Raw genomic sequence first — 17,331 nt, forward strand, 5'->3', positions numbered from 1 at the left:
AAACTGATTGAACACATGGTTTAGCAGCCAGAATTGTTTGATTTTTTTTTTGATCTGGGTTCTTTTTTTAATATTGTTGATTATTATTCTGTTTTTGAATCAGGCTCTCTTGGCTGTACCTGGATGGTTTGAGGGTGGAGGCGTAGCAGCTGAAATGTGAATTCTATCCAGGTTCCTCCTGATGACTTCATTTTTGCTTTTTGCTTGTTTCGGTTCCTTCTCATTTCTCCAATGCAGGACTGTACCTATTGAGTCTCTCATTTGATTTGAATTGAATTTTCTTTAATCCCATTCTAAATTCAATTGAATTATAATAAACGTCATGGGTCAGGGTCAGGTGTTCGATAAAAGCGGTGTTGCATCAAAACGAGACGTCTTGGTCGCCGGTCATCACTGCCAGCAGTTATCAAGTTATCTAGTTATGTCTCTTATTAGTTACATATCACACCAGTACACACAAGCCACACAAAATGCACCACACAAAACAAGTCCTGGCAAGGGTTTGCAATCTCTGATTGCACTTTTTCTTGTTTATTTTGCTTTTCTCACTCCGGAGATGTCTCCACGGAGAACTGAGTCGCGGTATCACCATAGAAGCTTGAAGAGCGCTCGCATATGAGTGGCTTAACCACTGAGGAAAGCACTCCAACAAAACAGATTAAGAAACTTTTTAAAACAAAACGTTAAATTTTTTTTATATGTATCAATTTATGCTGAAGTGATGGGTCGTATAATGAAAGAAGACTGTGGAAAAATGAAAGAAATAGAAAAAAGAATCATGAAAGAAAAAGGGAAAATGTGGTTTAAAATGAAATTTCACAGTTTCAGCAAGCAAACTACCGCTTGATGCACCGCACGGCCAAACGCAGGCAAATGGGCCCTAAACTTTGTTTAAGTCGATCAATATATTTTGTGACAGTTTGAATATTGCAGAGCACTTGCTAAGTAGCTGAAGCACTCGAATGAAATGGTTGATGAGTAACGGCTGGCTTGACAAGCACTTAGCCATCGCTGATCGGTTATTTAAACACCATGCACCCAGAGACGCTCAGATTGTCAAGCAATGACCGAATTGGACAAGTGAACACTTTTTTTTCGCAATCGGAACTACTGCTGAAGTCAATAAAGAAGTTTAAAATTCAGCTCAGATTAAGAGATTCTCGAGGTTATGACGTGCGGATTTGAAATAAAGCCATGAACGCTGGCATTTCCCAGCCTTAATAAGCATTACAATGTATCCAGTGATTCGTAGGTATGATGATCAGGTACAAATTGAAATGAGTGAGGAAATTGGAAAAAAAATTGTCATTAAGAAACCGTTGCAGCCTGTTCCAAGTCTTGTTGAGCAAGTCAAAAAAAATGGTGAATTAAGATCCAGGTGAGGGAGAGCAGGCTCTAAAGGTATCAAGAATGATACCTTGATAAAAGATATAAGTAAATAAGGCCGTTAATTATGTTCAAAAACAGGTGTTTAAATTAACCCAAACACATAATTTTCATTCCTGCACTGCCTTGGATTATCCCTTCATATGCATGCAAAGTTTCAGGCTGCTCGGTTTCATGGTTGTGGAGTTATAGAGGAGACACACACGCACACTGACTGACTGACACAAACTGACATTTATTATTATTATTGCAGTTTTTTTTTCATGTGGAGTGGGGATTACATTGGTTTTGTAGTATCGGGAATGAGAGGGTCAGTGTGCAACTTTTGCGACATCAACTATTCGCACTGACTTTAAATTTGTTTTGAAATATCAACAATGTGGGGGTGTTTGGAAATTTGCAGGGTTGGCTGAGTCTGACTGATTGGTGATTCCCATCTGGAATGAAACTCTGTACCATCTTCACAAAGCTTTGGTGGCTATATTCTATGAGAGTGTAAAACCAACTCACGCATTGTCATACGAACGTGATGTCATTGTTTTGGTGCTCTTTTGTGGTGTATTATTTACCTCCGCCACGGAAGGTGAAGGGGGTTATGTTTTCACCCCTTTCTATCTGTTTATCTGTTTGTGTTCAGTATCTCACAAAGTTGGGCACGGATCCAGATAAAATTTTGTGGACAGGTTCGGTGTGTGACAAGGACGAAATGATCAGATTTTGGTGAAGATCCGGTTCCGGATCTGGCTACTAGAATTTTTTAAGTGATTCTTCACCATTGAGAGATAGGGTCAAAAACGATATATAGTACTGTATAGCATGATCTTTCAAAAATGTATTGGGCCCGATGTGTTCTCGTGGATGAGGCATTACAGGGCGGAGGTACGCGCTCCACTGAGTGCCCTTCTAGTTTTTTAAATGTGATTGAAATTTTTTGTTGTTGTTGAGATATGGCTGCAGCAGCCAAGAGAGAATGTCGCTTCCTTCCATTCGAATCATTGTAATTTATTCAGCCATTATTGTGCTCGGCAGGGTGACATTTATGAACAATTCGGCGATTTTGCATGCAAGTGTATTTTGGATGCTTTCTCAACCAAGTGCAGGCATGATGCTCTCTGTTGATAGCACACAGGCGTGATGGTCCCATTGGCCCCTTCCTGTGTTCCTTGTATATCCTTGTGATCGATAAGCAGGATACTCTCTCATATCACTCTATTTCCTCTGTCCTGATCATGCTCTTCTCAAAATACGATCTGGTAGGCTTTAGGGATTGTACTTCATTATCCCGACACTTTAAAAACAAAATGGGGGGGGGGCATATTGTTATCAGCTTCATGTGTGTCTGTTGTACAGAAATTCACCAAATTTGGTCGTTATTATCACCACATGGCAAGAAGGTGTGAGAGCAGTATCATTTTGGCCCCACCACTTGGGACCTGGAGCAAGGTCAAAAGGTCAACTACCAAAAATTGCAATTGTAGGCACATTTTAAGAACATTTTTTTAAATCAAACTTTGTATTTATGAAATCACCATTCGGTGACACGTGGAAAGTGTAACGATTCTTTTTGGATTTGACCCCCGGTTCATTCCCCAGGGGTGGGGACTTTGGGTCACAGGGGTCAAAACAGAAGATTTTTTTTTTTAACACAATTTGATATTGGGTTATTCCGAGTGTAACGTTTTGCAATCTTTCAACTTTGCTTTAGGTGGGAAGCGTGTGGATTTGCGATGGCACGCCATTGACTTTGGTCTAGTTCAGGTGTTGTGCCCCAACACTACCTGTTGAACCAGAGAGGGAGAAATGCAAGGCCTCTCAGTCGCATGTGAGCTGAATCGTCCACTGTTTTGTCAACAATAAGCAAAAAGCTTTTAATGAACTTTTTTTCATTTCTTCTCAATTTTTCTTTCCTTGCTTCTGAATTTAAGTCGGACAGCTCAGTGTTTGGCGTTCCCATCTGAGCACATTACTGTCATCCTGGTTTTTCGCTTGCAGAGCGATTCATCAATGTGTGTGGCTCGGTGTCCTGTCCTGTCTGCGAGTTGGTTGACGTTAGTCGGCCGACGTTAAATATCCCACGGTGTCCTTTGCAAAGAGTCGGTGAACTCTCGCCAGGCACCCTGAACAAATTCCAAATTCCTGCTCGAACCTACAGCATCAGCAGCCCAACCGCACCCTTGGCCAATGATGCCACTATGCAGGGTTGTGCTGCACACGAAAAAAGGAGAATCACTTTCTTGACTACTATTTTGACGATCCCAATTTATCCTTTCCCACCCCCCCCCTTTTTGTGTGGTGTTGGCTGGGGACCTTCTTTGGCCCAAGTCTCACGAACCGTTGGCCAAGTCTGGCATTTCACTGAAGGTGATTTGGTCCAGAAATTGGTGACGACTCGCCTACTTTTCGCAAACGATAACGTCGTATCGTTCATGTCCACCATCGCCCAGTGGTGGCAGATTGGTGCTTTTGCCTTACGTTCATCCGAGGGACGGTGCACACCGATGAATCGCCTTGCGTGTGGAACACCCAACAAATCACCGATTATGTGTGTATGTCCGTATTGGCACGTGCCCTTTGTGTGGATGTCTTTGGAAAAGTTTATTCCTTATTATAAACCTCTTCATGGTGCAAATCTTCGTTTATTGAAGATTTCTGTCAAGCTCACATCATCGGTGTTGTGCTTGTAAGAAATCAGATCCGGACCACAGGCATACAATAACAGGCTTTACTTTGTCACCGCCATATTCTCTCTCTGCAGCTCCTTTGTCCGCCCCTCATGAGCGTCCTCTCGTGTCCAAGATCACATGAGCATTTATTTACATCTTCAACGTAACAACAGGAAACAACATTTCCCCCTTTTCTTAAAGACATTTAGGTTACGCAGAATTGAACTTTGAAATGATAAGGAAAGCCAAAGGGAGAACAAAATACCAACACGGTAATTATCCCATTACTCGGCATCTTCACACTTGAGCTCCATCAAATGTATGGAATCGATCAATTATCCTTACATTGGAAAACATTTCCCACAATCACTCATAGCGATATTAAATGTAAGAAACGGAATTGTAACTAGAACTGCCACTTTATAACTGCTGGCAGTGATGACCGGGTACCCAGTCCGTCCGCCTTTGACACAACTGACACAACGTGAGACTTAAATCATAGTCGCAAAGTTTCGCATTTATCGGATAAGCGGTGCCAGAGAAAACATTATTTAATGGTGATACAAACACAGGCCTGCTTCGAGACGGCGCGGAACAGACGAGTTACGAACCGGGCAGCACAAAGCGTTCAATTTCCTTATTACTGGCGACCAGATTCAAATAATTAAATAATTCTGGCTGCCAAACCACACGGCCGATCAGGTTGAAATTTTAAACTTTTGTTTCACATGTAGCCTAAATTATAAATATGAAGTTTCGCATATATAGACGTAGTGGTTCCAGAGTAAACATGAATTAATATTTATCCTTCAATCTAAGATGGCGGCCAAACCATGTGACTTGTGACCTCGTAATTTTTACCATGTATGCAGATATCATGGAGGATGACAGCCGCAAATTTTCGCTTCGATAGGTTAAGCAGTTCCAGAGAAAACATTATTTAATATTTTTCTTAAATTCAACATGGCTGCCAAACCATGTGACCTATCAATTAGAAATTAACAAACTTGTATTCCCTACTCATGTGCAATAGGGGTGTGAAGTTTCCCCTTGATCAGATCAGGTGTTCTGGAGAAGAAGATGTTTGAAGGTTTTAAGGTAAATTCAAGATGGCCGCCAAACCATGTGACCAATCAAGAACAAATTAACAAACTTGAGAAAGGACCTCATGGGGAATATATGTGTGAAGTTTCGGCTTAATCTGTCTTGCCTTTCTGGAGAAGAAGATTTTTAAAATTTATTCATTTTCAATCCAAGATGGCTGACGAACCATGTGACCTATGACATCAGAAATTTACATTCTGCTTCCAACTGGGTATTGGAACACGTTTGTAAAGTTTCGTGTTAATCGGTAAAGGTGCGTTTTTCTATCCAAGATGGCCGCCAAACCATGTGACGTGTGATGTCATAATTTTTACCATGCGTGCATACACGATGGTAGATGATAATTACAATTTTTCGATTCGTTTGGTTCAGCGGTTCCAGAGAAAACATTATTTAATATTTTTCTTAAATCCAAGATGGCGGCCAAACCGTCTAACGTATCAATTCGAAATTAACAAACTTATATCGCCTACGTGTCCCGAATATAGTTCTGAAATCTCCCCTTCATCCGACCAGCGCTTCTGGAGAAGAAGATGTTTGAAGGTTTTAGGGTTTTTTCAAGATGGCCGCCGAACCATGTGACCGATCAAGAACAAATTAACAAACTTGAGAAAGGACCTCATGGGGAATATATGTGTGAAGTTTCGTCTTCATCTGTCTTGCCCTTCTGGAGAAGAAGATTTTTAAAATTTATTCATTTTCAATCCAAGATGGCTGCCGAACCTTGTGACCTATGATATCATAAATTTAAATTCTGCTTTCCATCGTCGACCCGAACAAGTGTGTGAAGTTTCGTGTAAATCGGATAAAGTCGATTTTTCTATCCAAGATGGCCGCCAAACCATGTGACTTCTGAGGTAAAATTTTTTTACCATGTATGCAGACTTGAGGGAGGAAGGCACTTGCAAATTTTCGCTTTGATGGCTTTTGAAATTCCAGAGAAAACATTATTTAATATTTTTCTTAAATCCAACATGGCGGCCAAACCATGTGACCTATCACTTTGAAATTAACAAACTTGCATCGCATACATGTCACGAATATAGTTCTGAAATCTCGCCTTCATTGGACCAGCGCTTCTGGAGAAGAAGATGTTTGAAGGTTTTAGGGTTTTTTCAAGATGGCCGCCAAACCATGTGACGTATCAACAACAAATTAACAAACTTGAAAGAGGACCTCAGGGGGAATGTGCGTGTAAAGTTTCGCCTTAATCTGCCTAGCCCTTCTGGAGAAGAAGATTTTTTTAAAAAAACACTAAAAAACAAGATGGCGGCCAAATTACGTCATCGATGACGTCAAAAAAAAACATTTTTGACGATGAATTTTGGTGTCGATGACGCTCAGAATTTTTCAGATTTTTCCTATATGGCGTTCTACTTGACGAATTTTCACCGGTATATCGCTTCACCTATGACGTCACGAAAAATCACACGTGTTCCCCATAGGGAGCTTAGTAAAATGTATCAAACGAAAAATTTTTCCATTGCACAGTTTCCGAGATACAGATGTCCAAAGTTTATCGCTTTTTTCAAGATGGCGACCGTACCACGTGACCAATGACGTCATAATTATAACGTGATTGTGCTATCAAAAAAGATACACACAATGGTGAAAATTTCCTGTCGATCGGACTTGGTATTCCAGAGAAAATGATTTTTAAAGCGAAAAAGGGTGCAAAATGCCGGCGGAAAAATAATAATAATAATGCGTAATAATAAACAGAAGAAAAACAATAGGGTACCCTGTACTCACAGGGTACCCTAATAACTAGAACTGCCACTTTATAACTGCTGGCAGTGATGACCGGGTACCCAGAAGTGCCTTTGACACAACTGATAAAACATGAGACTTAAATCATCGTCGCAAAGTTTTGCATTGATAGGATAAGCGGTGCCAGAGAAAACATTATTTAATGGTGATACAAACACAGGCCTGCTTCGAGACGGCGCGGAACAGACGAGTTACGAACCTGGCAGCACAAAACGTTCAATTTCGTTATTACTGGCGACCAGATTCAAATAATTAAATAATTCTGGCTGCCAAACCACACGGCCGATCAGGTTGAAATTTTAAACTTTTGTTTCACATGTAGCCTAAATTATAAATATGAAGTTTTGCATATATAGAAGCAGTGGTTCCAGAGTAAACATTAATTAATATTTATCCTTCAATCTAAGATGGCGGCCAAACTATGTGACTTGTGACCTGATAATTTTTACCATGTATGCAGATATGATGGAGGATGACAGACGCAAATTTTCGCTTCGATAGGTTAAGCAGTTCCAGAGAAAATATTATTTAATATTTTTCTTAAATTCAACATGGCTGCCAAACCATGTGACCTATCAATTAGAAATTAACAAACTTGTATTCACTACTCATGTGCAATAGGGGTGTGAAGTTTCCCCTTGATCAGATCAGGTGTTCTGGAGAAGAAGATGTTTGAAGGTTTTAAGGTAAATTCAAGATGGCCGCCAAACCATGTGACCAATCAAGAACAAATTAACAAACTTGAGAAAGGACCTCATGCGGAATATATCTGTGAAGTTTCGGCTTAATCTGTCTTGCCCATCTGGAGAAGAAGATTTTTTAAATTTATTCATTTTCAATCCAAGATGGCTGACGAACCATGTGACCTATGGCATCACAAATTTAGATTCTGCTTCCAACTGGGTATTGGAACACGTTTGTGAAGTTTCGTGTTAATCGGTAAAGGTGCGTTTTTCTATCCAAGATGGCCGCCAAACCATGTGACGTGTGACGTCATAATTTTTACCATGCGTGCATACTGCCTGCTAGATGATAATTACAAAGTTTCGATTCGTTTGGTTAAGCGGTTCCAGAGAAAACATTATTTAATATTTTTCTTAAATCCAAGATGGCGGCCAAACCATGTGACTTATCAATTCGAAATTAACAAACTTATATCGCCTTCCTGTCCCGAATATAGTTCTGAAATCTCCCCTTCATTGGGCCAACGCTTCTGGAGAAGAAGATGTTTGAAGGTTTTCGGGTTTTTTCAAGATGGCCGCCAAACCATGTGACCGATCAAGAACAAATTAACAAACTTGAGAAAGGACCTCATGGGGAATATATGTGTGAAGTTTCGTCTTCATCTGTCTTGCCCTTCTGGAGAAGAAGATTTTTAAAATTTATTCATTTTCAATCCAAGATGGCTGCCGAACCTTGTGACCTATGATATCATAAATTTAAATTCTGCTTTCCCTCGTCGACCCGAACAACTGTGTGAAGTTTCGTGTAAATCGGATAAGGTCTATTTTTCTATCCAAGATGGCCGCCAAACCATGTGACTTCTGAGGTAAAAATTTTTTTACCATGTATGCAGACTTGAGGGAGGAAGGCACTTGCAAATTTTCGCTTCGATGGCTTGTGAAATTCCAGAGAAAACATTATTTAATATTTTTATTAAATCCAACATGGCGGCCAAACCATGTGACCTATCACTTCGAAATTAACAAACTTGCATCGCATACATGTCCCGAATATAGTTCTGAAATCGCGCCTTCATTGGCCCAGCGCTTCTGGAGAAGAAGATGTTTGAAGGTTTTAGGGTTTTTTCAAGATGGCCGCCAAACCATGTGACGTATCAACAACAAATTAACAAACTTGAAAGAGGACCTCAGGGGGAATGTGTGTGTAAAGTTTCGCCTTAATCTGCCTAGCCCTTCTGGAGAAGAAGATTTTTAAAAAAACACTAAAAAACAAGATGGCGGCCGAATTACGTCATCGATGACGTCAAAAAAAACATTTTTGACGATGAATTTTGATGTAGATGACGCTCAGAATTTTTCAGATTTTTCCTATATGGCGTTCTACTTGACGAATTTTCACCGGTATATCGCTTCACCTATGACGTCACGAAAAATCACACGTGTTCCCCATAGGGAGCTTAGTAAAATGTATCAAACGAAAAATTTTTCCATTGCACGGTTTCCGAGATACAGATGTCCAAAGTTTAGCGCTTTTTTCAAGATGGCGACCGTACCACGTGACCAATGACGTCATAATTATAACGTGATTGTGCTATCAAAAAAGATACATACTATGGTGAAAATTTCCTGTCGATCGGACTTAGTGTTCCAGAGAAAATGATTTTTAAAGCGAAAAAGGGTGCAAAATGCCGGCGGAAGAATAATAATAATAATAATAATGCGTAATAATAATAATAATAAACAGAAGGAAAACAATAGGGTACCCTGTACTCACAGGGTACCCTAATAATAATGCGTAATAATAAACAGAAGAAAAACAATAGGGTACCCTGTACTCACAGGGTACCCTAATTATTCACGAATACGAGCACACAAACATTGAATATTTACAGAGCTTGTTGTCAACTTCTGCCAAGAACCGTAACTGTCAATATTTCATTCAATCTCTCAAGGTCTTTCAGCCCAGGCAGGTGGTCGTCTCACCCTTTTGCTTCACACTGAACTTGCAACTGTTTCATTCCTTTCATTTCCTCTTTGGTCGGCATTGGTGCAGACTCTGGACAGAGGGCCAGGTGCGATGCGTTCCATTTTTTCCATCACAAAGAACAAATGTTCTCGGTCCAATTTTGTCCGAAATCAACATCGGATCAGTGTATTTTGAACTCCCTGTACTCATTTGCACGGGTTTCTTAACTCGCGCATTATCCCCTTTGTTTAAACGTCAGAATCTTTGATCAGCCATTTACTGCAACAGTCAACCAAGGTGCTCTTTGCTTCTTCTCTGTCTTTCGATGACGGCGTCCCTCAGACTCAGGTGCAGTTTGGAATTACCTACGGCCGGAAAGGCGTTCAGCTTGGTGCGCATCTTCCTTTTATGAAGCAACTCGAACCACGATACACCGGTAGTGGCGCCTGGTGTTGCCTGATAATTCTGGAGAAATTCAGTTACTGCAAGGTCTCCAAGGAATCCGTTCTAATTCCGCGTTCTGTATGCACTCCTTCGGAATCCTGTTAAACCTTTCAACAATTCCGTTAGCTTGAGGGTCGTGAATGCTGGAGTGAGTTTGCTGTATCTCTTCTCTTCTAAGAACTGAGAGAAGACGGCGGATGTGAATTGCAGGCCATTGTCAGTAAGAACCCGGTGGGGATTCCCTTCTCGACTGAAAACTGCTGAGTGAAAAGCAGTGACGACCTCTGTGGTGACGCGTGAAGTGAATGCCACCTTAGGCCGCATACTGTAAGAGTCAACCAAGGTAATGGCAGAGCGGCATTCCCAAGCGCCACGTTCAAACAGTCCAACAATGGATATTGCCACTTTGTGCCAGGGTCAGTTGGGCAGTTCGACTGGCTGAAGCATAGCAGAGAAGGTTTTTGCGGTTTTGTCACAAAGATGGCAGGACAAGCAAGAATTACCTATAATGTGGCATCGCAACATTTTAAGTCCATTCCCAGCAGTGGTGAACCAGACTTAACTTTTGTAGAATGTGGCTTGAGCCGTAACACCGTCATGAAAAACGGCGACATGCTCGCATCCCAGTGCAGGTAAGTCACCTTTCAAGTTAGTGACTAGTTTGACACGAGACTCGGTCAAAGGGCAGGTTGCAAAAATGCCTTTGGTGCAGCTGTTCTGGCAGAATAGAGACTGAGGAGCCACTGTGAATGATGAGCTCCACGTTGCAGGTATGCCCAGCAGGCGACTCGATTTGTACCTTACAGAGAATTTTGTCTTTTTATCGGAGCAGCATCGTTTAAGTGAAGCACCGTCAGTTCAGCGTCTACAACCTCACACGCCTCTTTCTGGATGTAACGGCAGACTTTTGAGAAGTGTCCCACTTTCCCACATCCATTACATTTTACTTTTAAAGTCAGGCAAGAAGGTGCATTTGCAAGGTGGTTTGCAGAGCCACACCTGCAGCAGGTATGGTGGTTTTTCGTTGATCAATTGGACCGATGCTGAATCAGACAGTAGGTTTGCATTCAGAAGGGCTGATTCGGTTTGACAGGCCATAGTGACTCCTTTTCTTTACATAAGGCTTGGCTCTAACAGCAACATATTGATTGACGGTCTCATCAGCCATCTGTGTGTCTCTGGCAAAATTTGTAACTTTCAGCAAATACATTGATTTGCAAGATTACAATATGATGGACGGTTATAAAGCTCAGATATGTCACATTTTTACCCAATAGACCTTTTTGTAATAGGAGTGAGGCTCAAGGACGAGCAAGGTAGAACTGACAATGGGACAAACATCAAGGGAACAGTAGAAGAGGACGTGCAAACACTGCAACGAGCAAGTGAGATAGTTGGGTGACGGAAGGTTAATGGGGCAAATAAAGATCATGTGACAGAATTGGAGATGACAGACATCTCGGAGCACTATTTGCCTGAAGCCCTGCAGGAAATAGTGAGGCAGAGCATCGTCCGTAAAATAGTTCTAGAGACGAGAGAAGCGAGGAGAAAATAAGTTGAGGTGTACAGTCAGCCTGGATTTTGGAAGTTTAACCATGATTAGGTTACTGGAAGAATGTGTGCATCCTGAAGTTGGTAAGGAGAGCCAAAGGCCTGAGAGAACAGAGGGAATGATGTTGGAGAATAGATAGTGGGAAACAGAGAGACCACCAACCTTGTGATGTGACAGCAACAGACCTTGTTCTTCGGCCTCATCACAGCAGATTCCAATAACATTGAGAGCTTTAGATTCCATGTAATCCAAGAGAGACAGATGTAATGCTGGGGTGCTGGCCTATACCAGAGAACAGTCCTCCATTGACCGACAAACAAAGCCATTGTGGACTGCGAGTTGGTATATGATTTTTTTTTCATGGAAATTCTCGGATCGACGGAGGATTAGTCTTTGCTCTGACACCTTTGGACTTTTTCCTCCCTGTAGGGAGAAAATAGGTGGTGCGAGATGGGACAAGGTCTGCAATGCCTTTGTCTGTCGCTCAAAGGGCAAGGGGGATGTAAAAGGGGTGTGGGGGTTGTGTTGGGAAGTATGGCGTGTACCTCCTCCTCACATTCCTCTCCTCATCTCCATCCCCCTCTCTCTCTCTTCTTTTCTTTCTTCTCCAAACCTCCCTCACTCGGTTTCCCCCATGCTTCACAATACTTGCCCTTCACCTCAACCCTCAAGGGGTATATTAAGGCGTTGGCAAATGTCCTCCTTCATTCCAGTTTAAGGCCACCGTGGTGGAAATGTCCGAGCCATTGTTCTCAGATAAAATCTCAAGTTGGTTATGCTTTGTGATTTTTGCCATCTTGTGATATCCACAATTTTTGAACATTTATCCCAACTACACATTCAGTTATTCTCGAACCAGACGTGACGTCCATAAAAGAACCCTCAAGAATATTGAAAGGGGAATTTAATTTTTGGTGACCAATCAGCTGATACTAATTTAACGTGGGCATAAATTTAATATTTGTGGTTGTACTTTGTCTCAGTTTATAATAAGTTATGTTCACATTGTACTACCTCAAATGTTGGGACAGTATGGTCAAACACAGGCTTCTTAATTCACAACCATTTATTTCCAGCTTGAGTGTGCTGTCCCAACACTTTTGGTAACATCGTGTGTCATATAAATTTACGCACTCGTAAACAACTGATTCTCTTACACTGATATCGACGATCAAGCGATGCGACAAATGGTGAACATGAAAAACAAATTTACACGAGATGCACAATTAAATAAGGTTGTAAACAACCCAAAATATCATTGATAATGTGTGGAGGACGAGTGGACAACATGAGGTAGCGGGTTAAGAATGGACGGAAAAGTCTGATCGAGCGAAATGATCTTGAAAAGTAGGCAAAGCGATGTGATCCTGAGTATATTTCAAGTTAGTGTTTCAGTCGGAGAGTCGGATAGGGATGTATCTAATTACCTCATTAAGACCCTTCCTGGTGAGGAACAAAGTTTATTCGGCTCGATAGTCTTACACCTCCCATGGTGATGCCACAGTAAATGAAATGTAATGACTATCCTTGTTATGTACACTGTCTTCCTGCGGCTTATCTGCTCACCTTGGAGTTGTCGATTTGTCCCTTTTGTCTGTCTGTTTCTCACTTCATCGACGTTCCACCATACTTTTCTCACTGTTTTCCATGAGCCTTGCATCTATGTACTAAATCATCATGCCAGGAGCTGTGTATCGGTTTAACATCACAACGCATTGCTCAGTTTTGATTTTTTTTTTTTTTTTTTTTTACACAGTCGAGGCTCACAAAAAGAAACATTCACAAAACTTTGAAATTCTGTCGGTGTGTTGCTCCCGCAACCAACATTTTTGGTTTGAGTTTTATCCTGAGCCTCGACTTACAAATGGAAGAAAAACAAAATTGATTCCCTCTGAGATGCCACTTTGACTCCCAGTGCCACATGAAGGAGTGACGGGTGTAGATCACAAGTTTAAACCTCTGGCACTCGCATATGAACTCCTTGAGTGTGGGTTGTAAGGGTAATTAAACATAGCCTGTGAGTGCGTGTTGGAAACCTTTAAGAGTCCGACAGTTAATCAGGGAAAGAAATTGAGTGTGGGAGTGGAGGCATGATTTAACTTAATAACCTGTCTCTTCAGCACTCCCTAGTTTGGTGGACAAGACTTTTATTTGTGAGATGTGCTTCGTCCCATTCTTTTAAACACACTTCAAAATGCCCATGAATCATTCATTCTTCTTAACACCTGATTCTTCACTCTTCAACCCCTCCCCCCAATCTTCCTCCAGGTATCTGAGCATCACCAAGCCTCTAACGTACCCCGCACGGCAGAACGGGCACCTCATGGCCAAAATGGTCCTGGGAGTGTGGCTTCTTTCAGCCTCAATCACTCTTCCACCATTTTTTGGATGGGCAAACAACGTGCTTGGTGACCATATATGTCTCATCAGTCAAGACCTTGGCTACACCGTCTACTCGACAGCAGTTGCCTTTTATCTGCCGACTACCGTCATGTTAATCATGTACTACCGCATATACCGCGCGGCACGCATCAGTGCTGCACGACACAGCTTTCAGCTGAGCTCTACCGTTGCACCACGCTCTTCACCTCGCCCACATTGCAGGTGATTTCTATGCACTCAATTTGCTTCCTGTTTATAGCAAGTGTTGGCAACGTGATCACTCGGTTGGTAGTGTGCTGTTATTTTTTTGTCACCATGGTGGATAGTTTTGGGCTCCATTCATCTACCTGATGATCTGACTGCAAAATGACATTGTGGTGCTTTAAGGGAGTGCATTGTTTGAGGAAGAACAGTTCTTGATATGGAGGGAACATCAACGTTAACTGTGTTTTCGATCTACTTTCATATTGCACAATTCATTTCCTATAACAGTTTTATCTATTTATTTATTTATTGTGTTATTTCAGGGTCAGAATAGATGGGAAAAAGAATATTCAATTCGGGTACAGCCAATTTGTGCTAAGAACAAAGGGTGTTGATTAATATTGAAAAGTGGGGGAACATGCGAGTACGTTGCCAATACGGCATGGGGTCCGCGGGGCCTTTGAAAATTCAGGATTCTGAGCACTTTAATGTCGCTCGTGCTCCCTTTTCTGGGAAAATTATTTTGGAGGCATTTGGGGGGAGTGTGAACTAATATTCTGTGTGCCCTACAATTCAAAAAATAAAGGAATAGGAACAAAAAAAAAATCGAAGGAAGCAAGAAAGGAATCTGAGCAACAGTCAAATGACCTAAAATTCCAATCAAGTGAGCAAGTGGTAAAAACAGCAGCTGTACAATCGCAAACCACACTCCGTGCTGATAATAATGGGTTTGCAGGATGGAAAAGGCAAATCAAACATCGGAATTCCTCCGAATCGTTTGCAGTCAAGTCTAAAGCAACATAACAGACTGAAAATGATGTCCAAGAATGTAAAATGAAGGTGAAAATGATTGAGATGGGAAGGCCATTGGGAGCGAAATTACCTGGTTGACATTTACATAGGGAATTTGCATCACTCGCTCCTCCATTTGGAAACCTGGGCGGGGAGGGGGGGAGGCTTGGGCTGACCAGGCAACCTTTGTCTTATGAGCTATAATGGGCCATTGCTCCCTCTGACAAGTTTGGTTGAGATTGGATAACTAATGACCAAATGCATTGATCAAAGATAGACACCAAATTGTGTATTTTATTATGATGATGATGATGTAGCTATGCCAACCCTTAATTGTTGTCAACTCGCACTCTCAAGTGCCAGTCTACAGTGCTATGGAGCGAAATGCAATGTGGAGTGGTTGCGGGCAAATATCGTTAATTATGTTTGGGCTGTACGGCATTCAGGTAACCACTGTTCCCAAAAACCAGAGAATCTACTAATATTCCACTCACTAAGTAATTAATCACTCATTCAAACTTTTCTCAAAAAGTATTAAATCAATTGCAAGAAAAGCTGCTTCGTAATCCTTTGTGAGAATACCCAGTTTTTGTTTTCCAAACAATAAGTGAGGGGATGTGCAATCAATATGCTGCCCCCCTCTTCCAAAAAGTTGGGGAGGGGACACGTCTCCCTTCCCCCCCCCCCACCAATCGACACCCAAGGTTGTAACCTATCTACCAGATAAAACTCAATGTGTGTTTGTGTATTTGTTTGTGTGATGTCTGTCCTTAAAAAGGACGATTTAAGAAGGGTTTTGAAGGCCAATCTTTTTACACGACTGTGTGTTCACTACGGTCTACTTTTTCAGGATAAAAAAACTCGAAAAACATTTTCTATTGAATATTAATTACATCTCTTCTTTTGGAAATGTAGACGGTGACTTGCAATCAGGCCGCAATGGCGGTGTTCAGAAGCGTTCAAAAAAATAACGATTAATACAAGGTGCAGGGAGGTGAAATTCGCTGCATGTGATGTGTAAAGTGCGCAGAGTAACAAAAGATAAAAGCACACTTGACGCTAGGCCGAGGCTTCAGGCTTTGGCACACTCACGAGGCTGTACCCTCAGCAGGAAAGGTCCGAGAAGATAAAGAATATAGGATAACATTTGTACATGTCGTGTTTTGAAAAAAACGTTTTTTTCTTGCTGCGAAACATCATATCTTCCAGTCTGTGAATATGTTGCATAAAATCATTCCAATCCGTCATTTTTGATGGGCTTTTATACAAGTATTTAATAATAACACACACAATGTGTGATGAATCTTTAAAGTGTTGTTGTTGTTGTTGTTGTTGTTGTTTGAAGCTGTGAGGTCACGAGTCACGCAACGTCACACGTTACGTATCGAGTGTGAAGCTGTGAGGAGATCCGGGCGTTTCCTGTGTCTTCGTAATGTGATCAGATATCACCTTGATTGAGTGAATTAAAACCTCTATAGTGAAATTGGTTTGTTTCTATTCTACAACAATTTAATTCACTCAATCCGACACCATGGACAAGTTCCTCAAACCGGAGAGACTTGACGCCGATCCGAACTCAAGCACGGCAGTTAAGCAATGGCTCCATTGGCACCGCACCTTCTCAAACTTTCTGGCAGCCATCGCTACTCACAACCCGGACAAGCTGAACATGCTCATTAATCACGTAGCACCCTCAGTCTATGAATACATCGCCGAGTGCGAAACATGCGACGCTGCCGTCAACATTTTCAAAGCACTCTCTGTAAAGCCCAAGAACGAGGTATTTGCAAGACACGTGCTCACTACACGCAGACAGGAGGCGGGAGAGACACTCAATCGATATATGCAAGTTCTGAAGCAGCTAAGCAAGGATTGTAACTTCCGGCCCGCAACCGCGGAGCAGTATAGAAACGACTCAATACGCGACGCTTTCATAAATGGACTGCAATCGGCTCACATACGACAACGCCTGCTGGAAAACGAAACATTGGGCCTTCAAACAGCTTTCGACCAAGCTCGCGCTTTAGAGATGGCCCAGAAACATTCCGAGTCCCATGGGTGGCCTGTCCTTCCTGTTAATGCTGCTGCTGTGGAGATCCGAGAATCATCTCAAGAAGCTCCAGAAACAATAGCTGCAGCGAATCCATCTATGGAGCGAAACACCACTACGACAGCCACTTTTGCTGCCGTGAATACTAAGTGTTTCTTCTGCAGATATAATAGGCATCCTCGTAGCAAATGCCCTGCAAGAGATACTACATGCAACAGCTGCGGAAAGAAAGGCCACTTCTCTAAAGTGTGCAGGTCCGCTTCCTCTAAACTAACCTCGGCGACTATCCCCACTCTTGCAATACTCTCTGCTGCTTCGCCGGATTGCCTAGCTAA

At 41.8% G+C, this 17,331-nt stretch overlaps 1 protein-coding gene across 1 annotated transcript in view; it reads left to right on the forward strand.

The window, feature by feature from the left end:
- The window catches only part of LOC147033846 (5-hydroxytryptamine receptor 7-like), a 238,351-nt gene that overhangs the window by 97,177 nt on the left and 123,843 nt on the right, over positions 1–17,331 (forward strand). The window contains exon 3 of the mRNA XM_085871832.1: positions 13,837–14,172. Within this exon, the coding sequence (XP_085727958.1) occupies positions 13,837–14,172 (336 nt within the window). The remainder of the gene's footprint in view (positions 1–13,836; positions 14,173–17,331) is intronic.

Source organism: Eptatretus burgeri, chromosome 1, assembly GCF_056783735.1.
Source record: "Eptatretus burgeri isolate ZD-2024b chromosome 1, Ebu_testis_v1, whole genome shotgun sequence".
Lineage (NCBI taxonomy): Eukaryota > Metazoa > Chordata > Myxini > Myxiniformes > Myxinidae > Eptatretus > Eptatretus burgeri.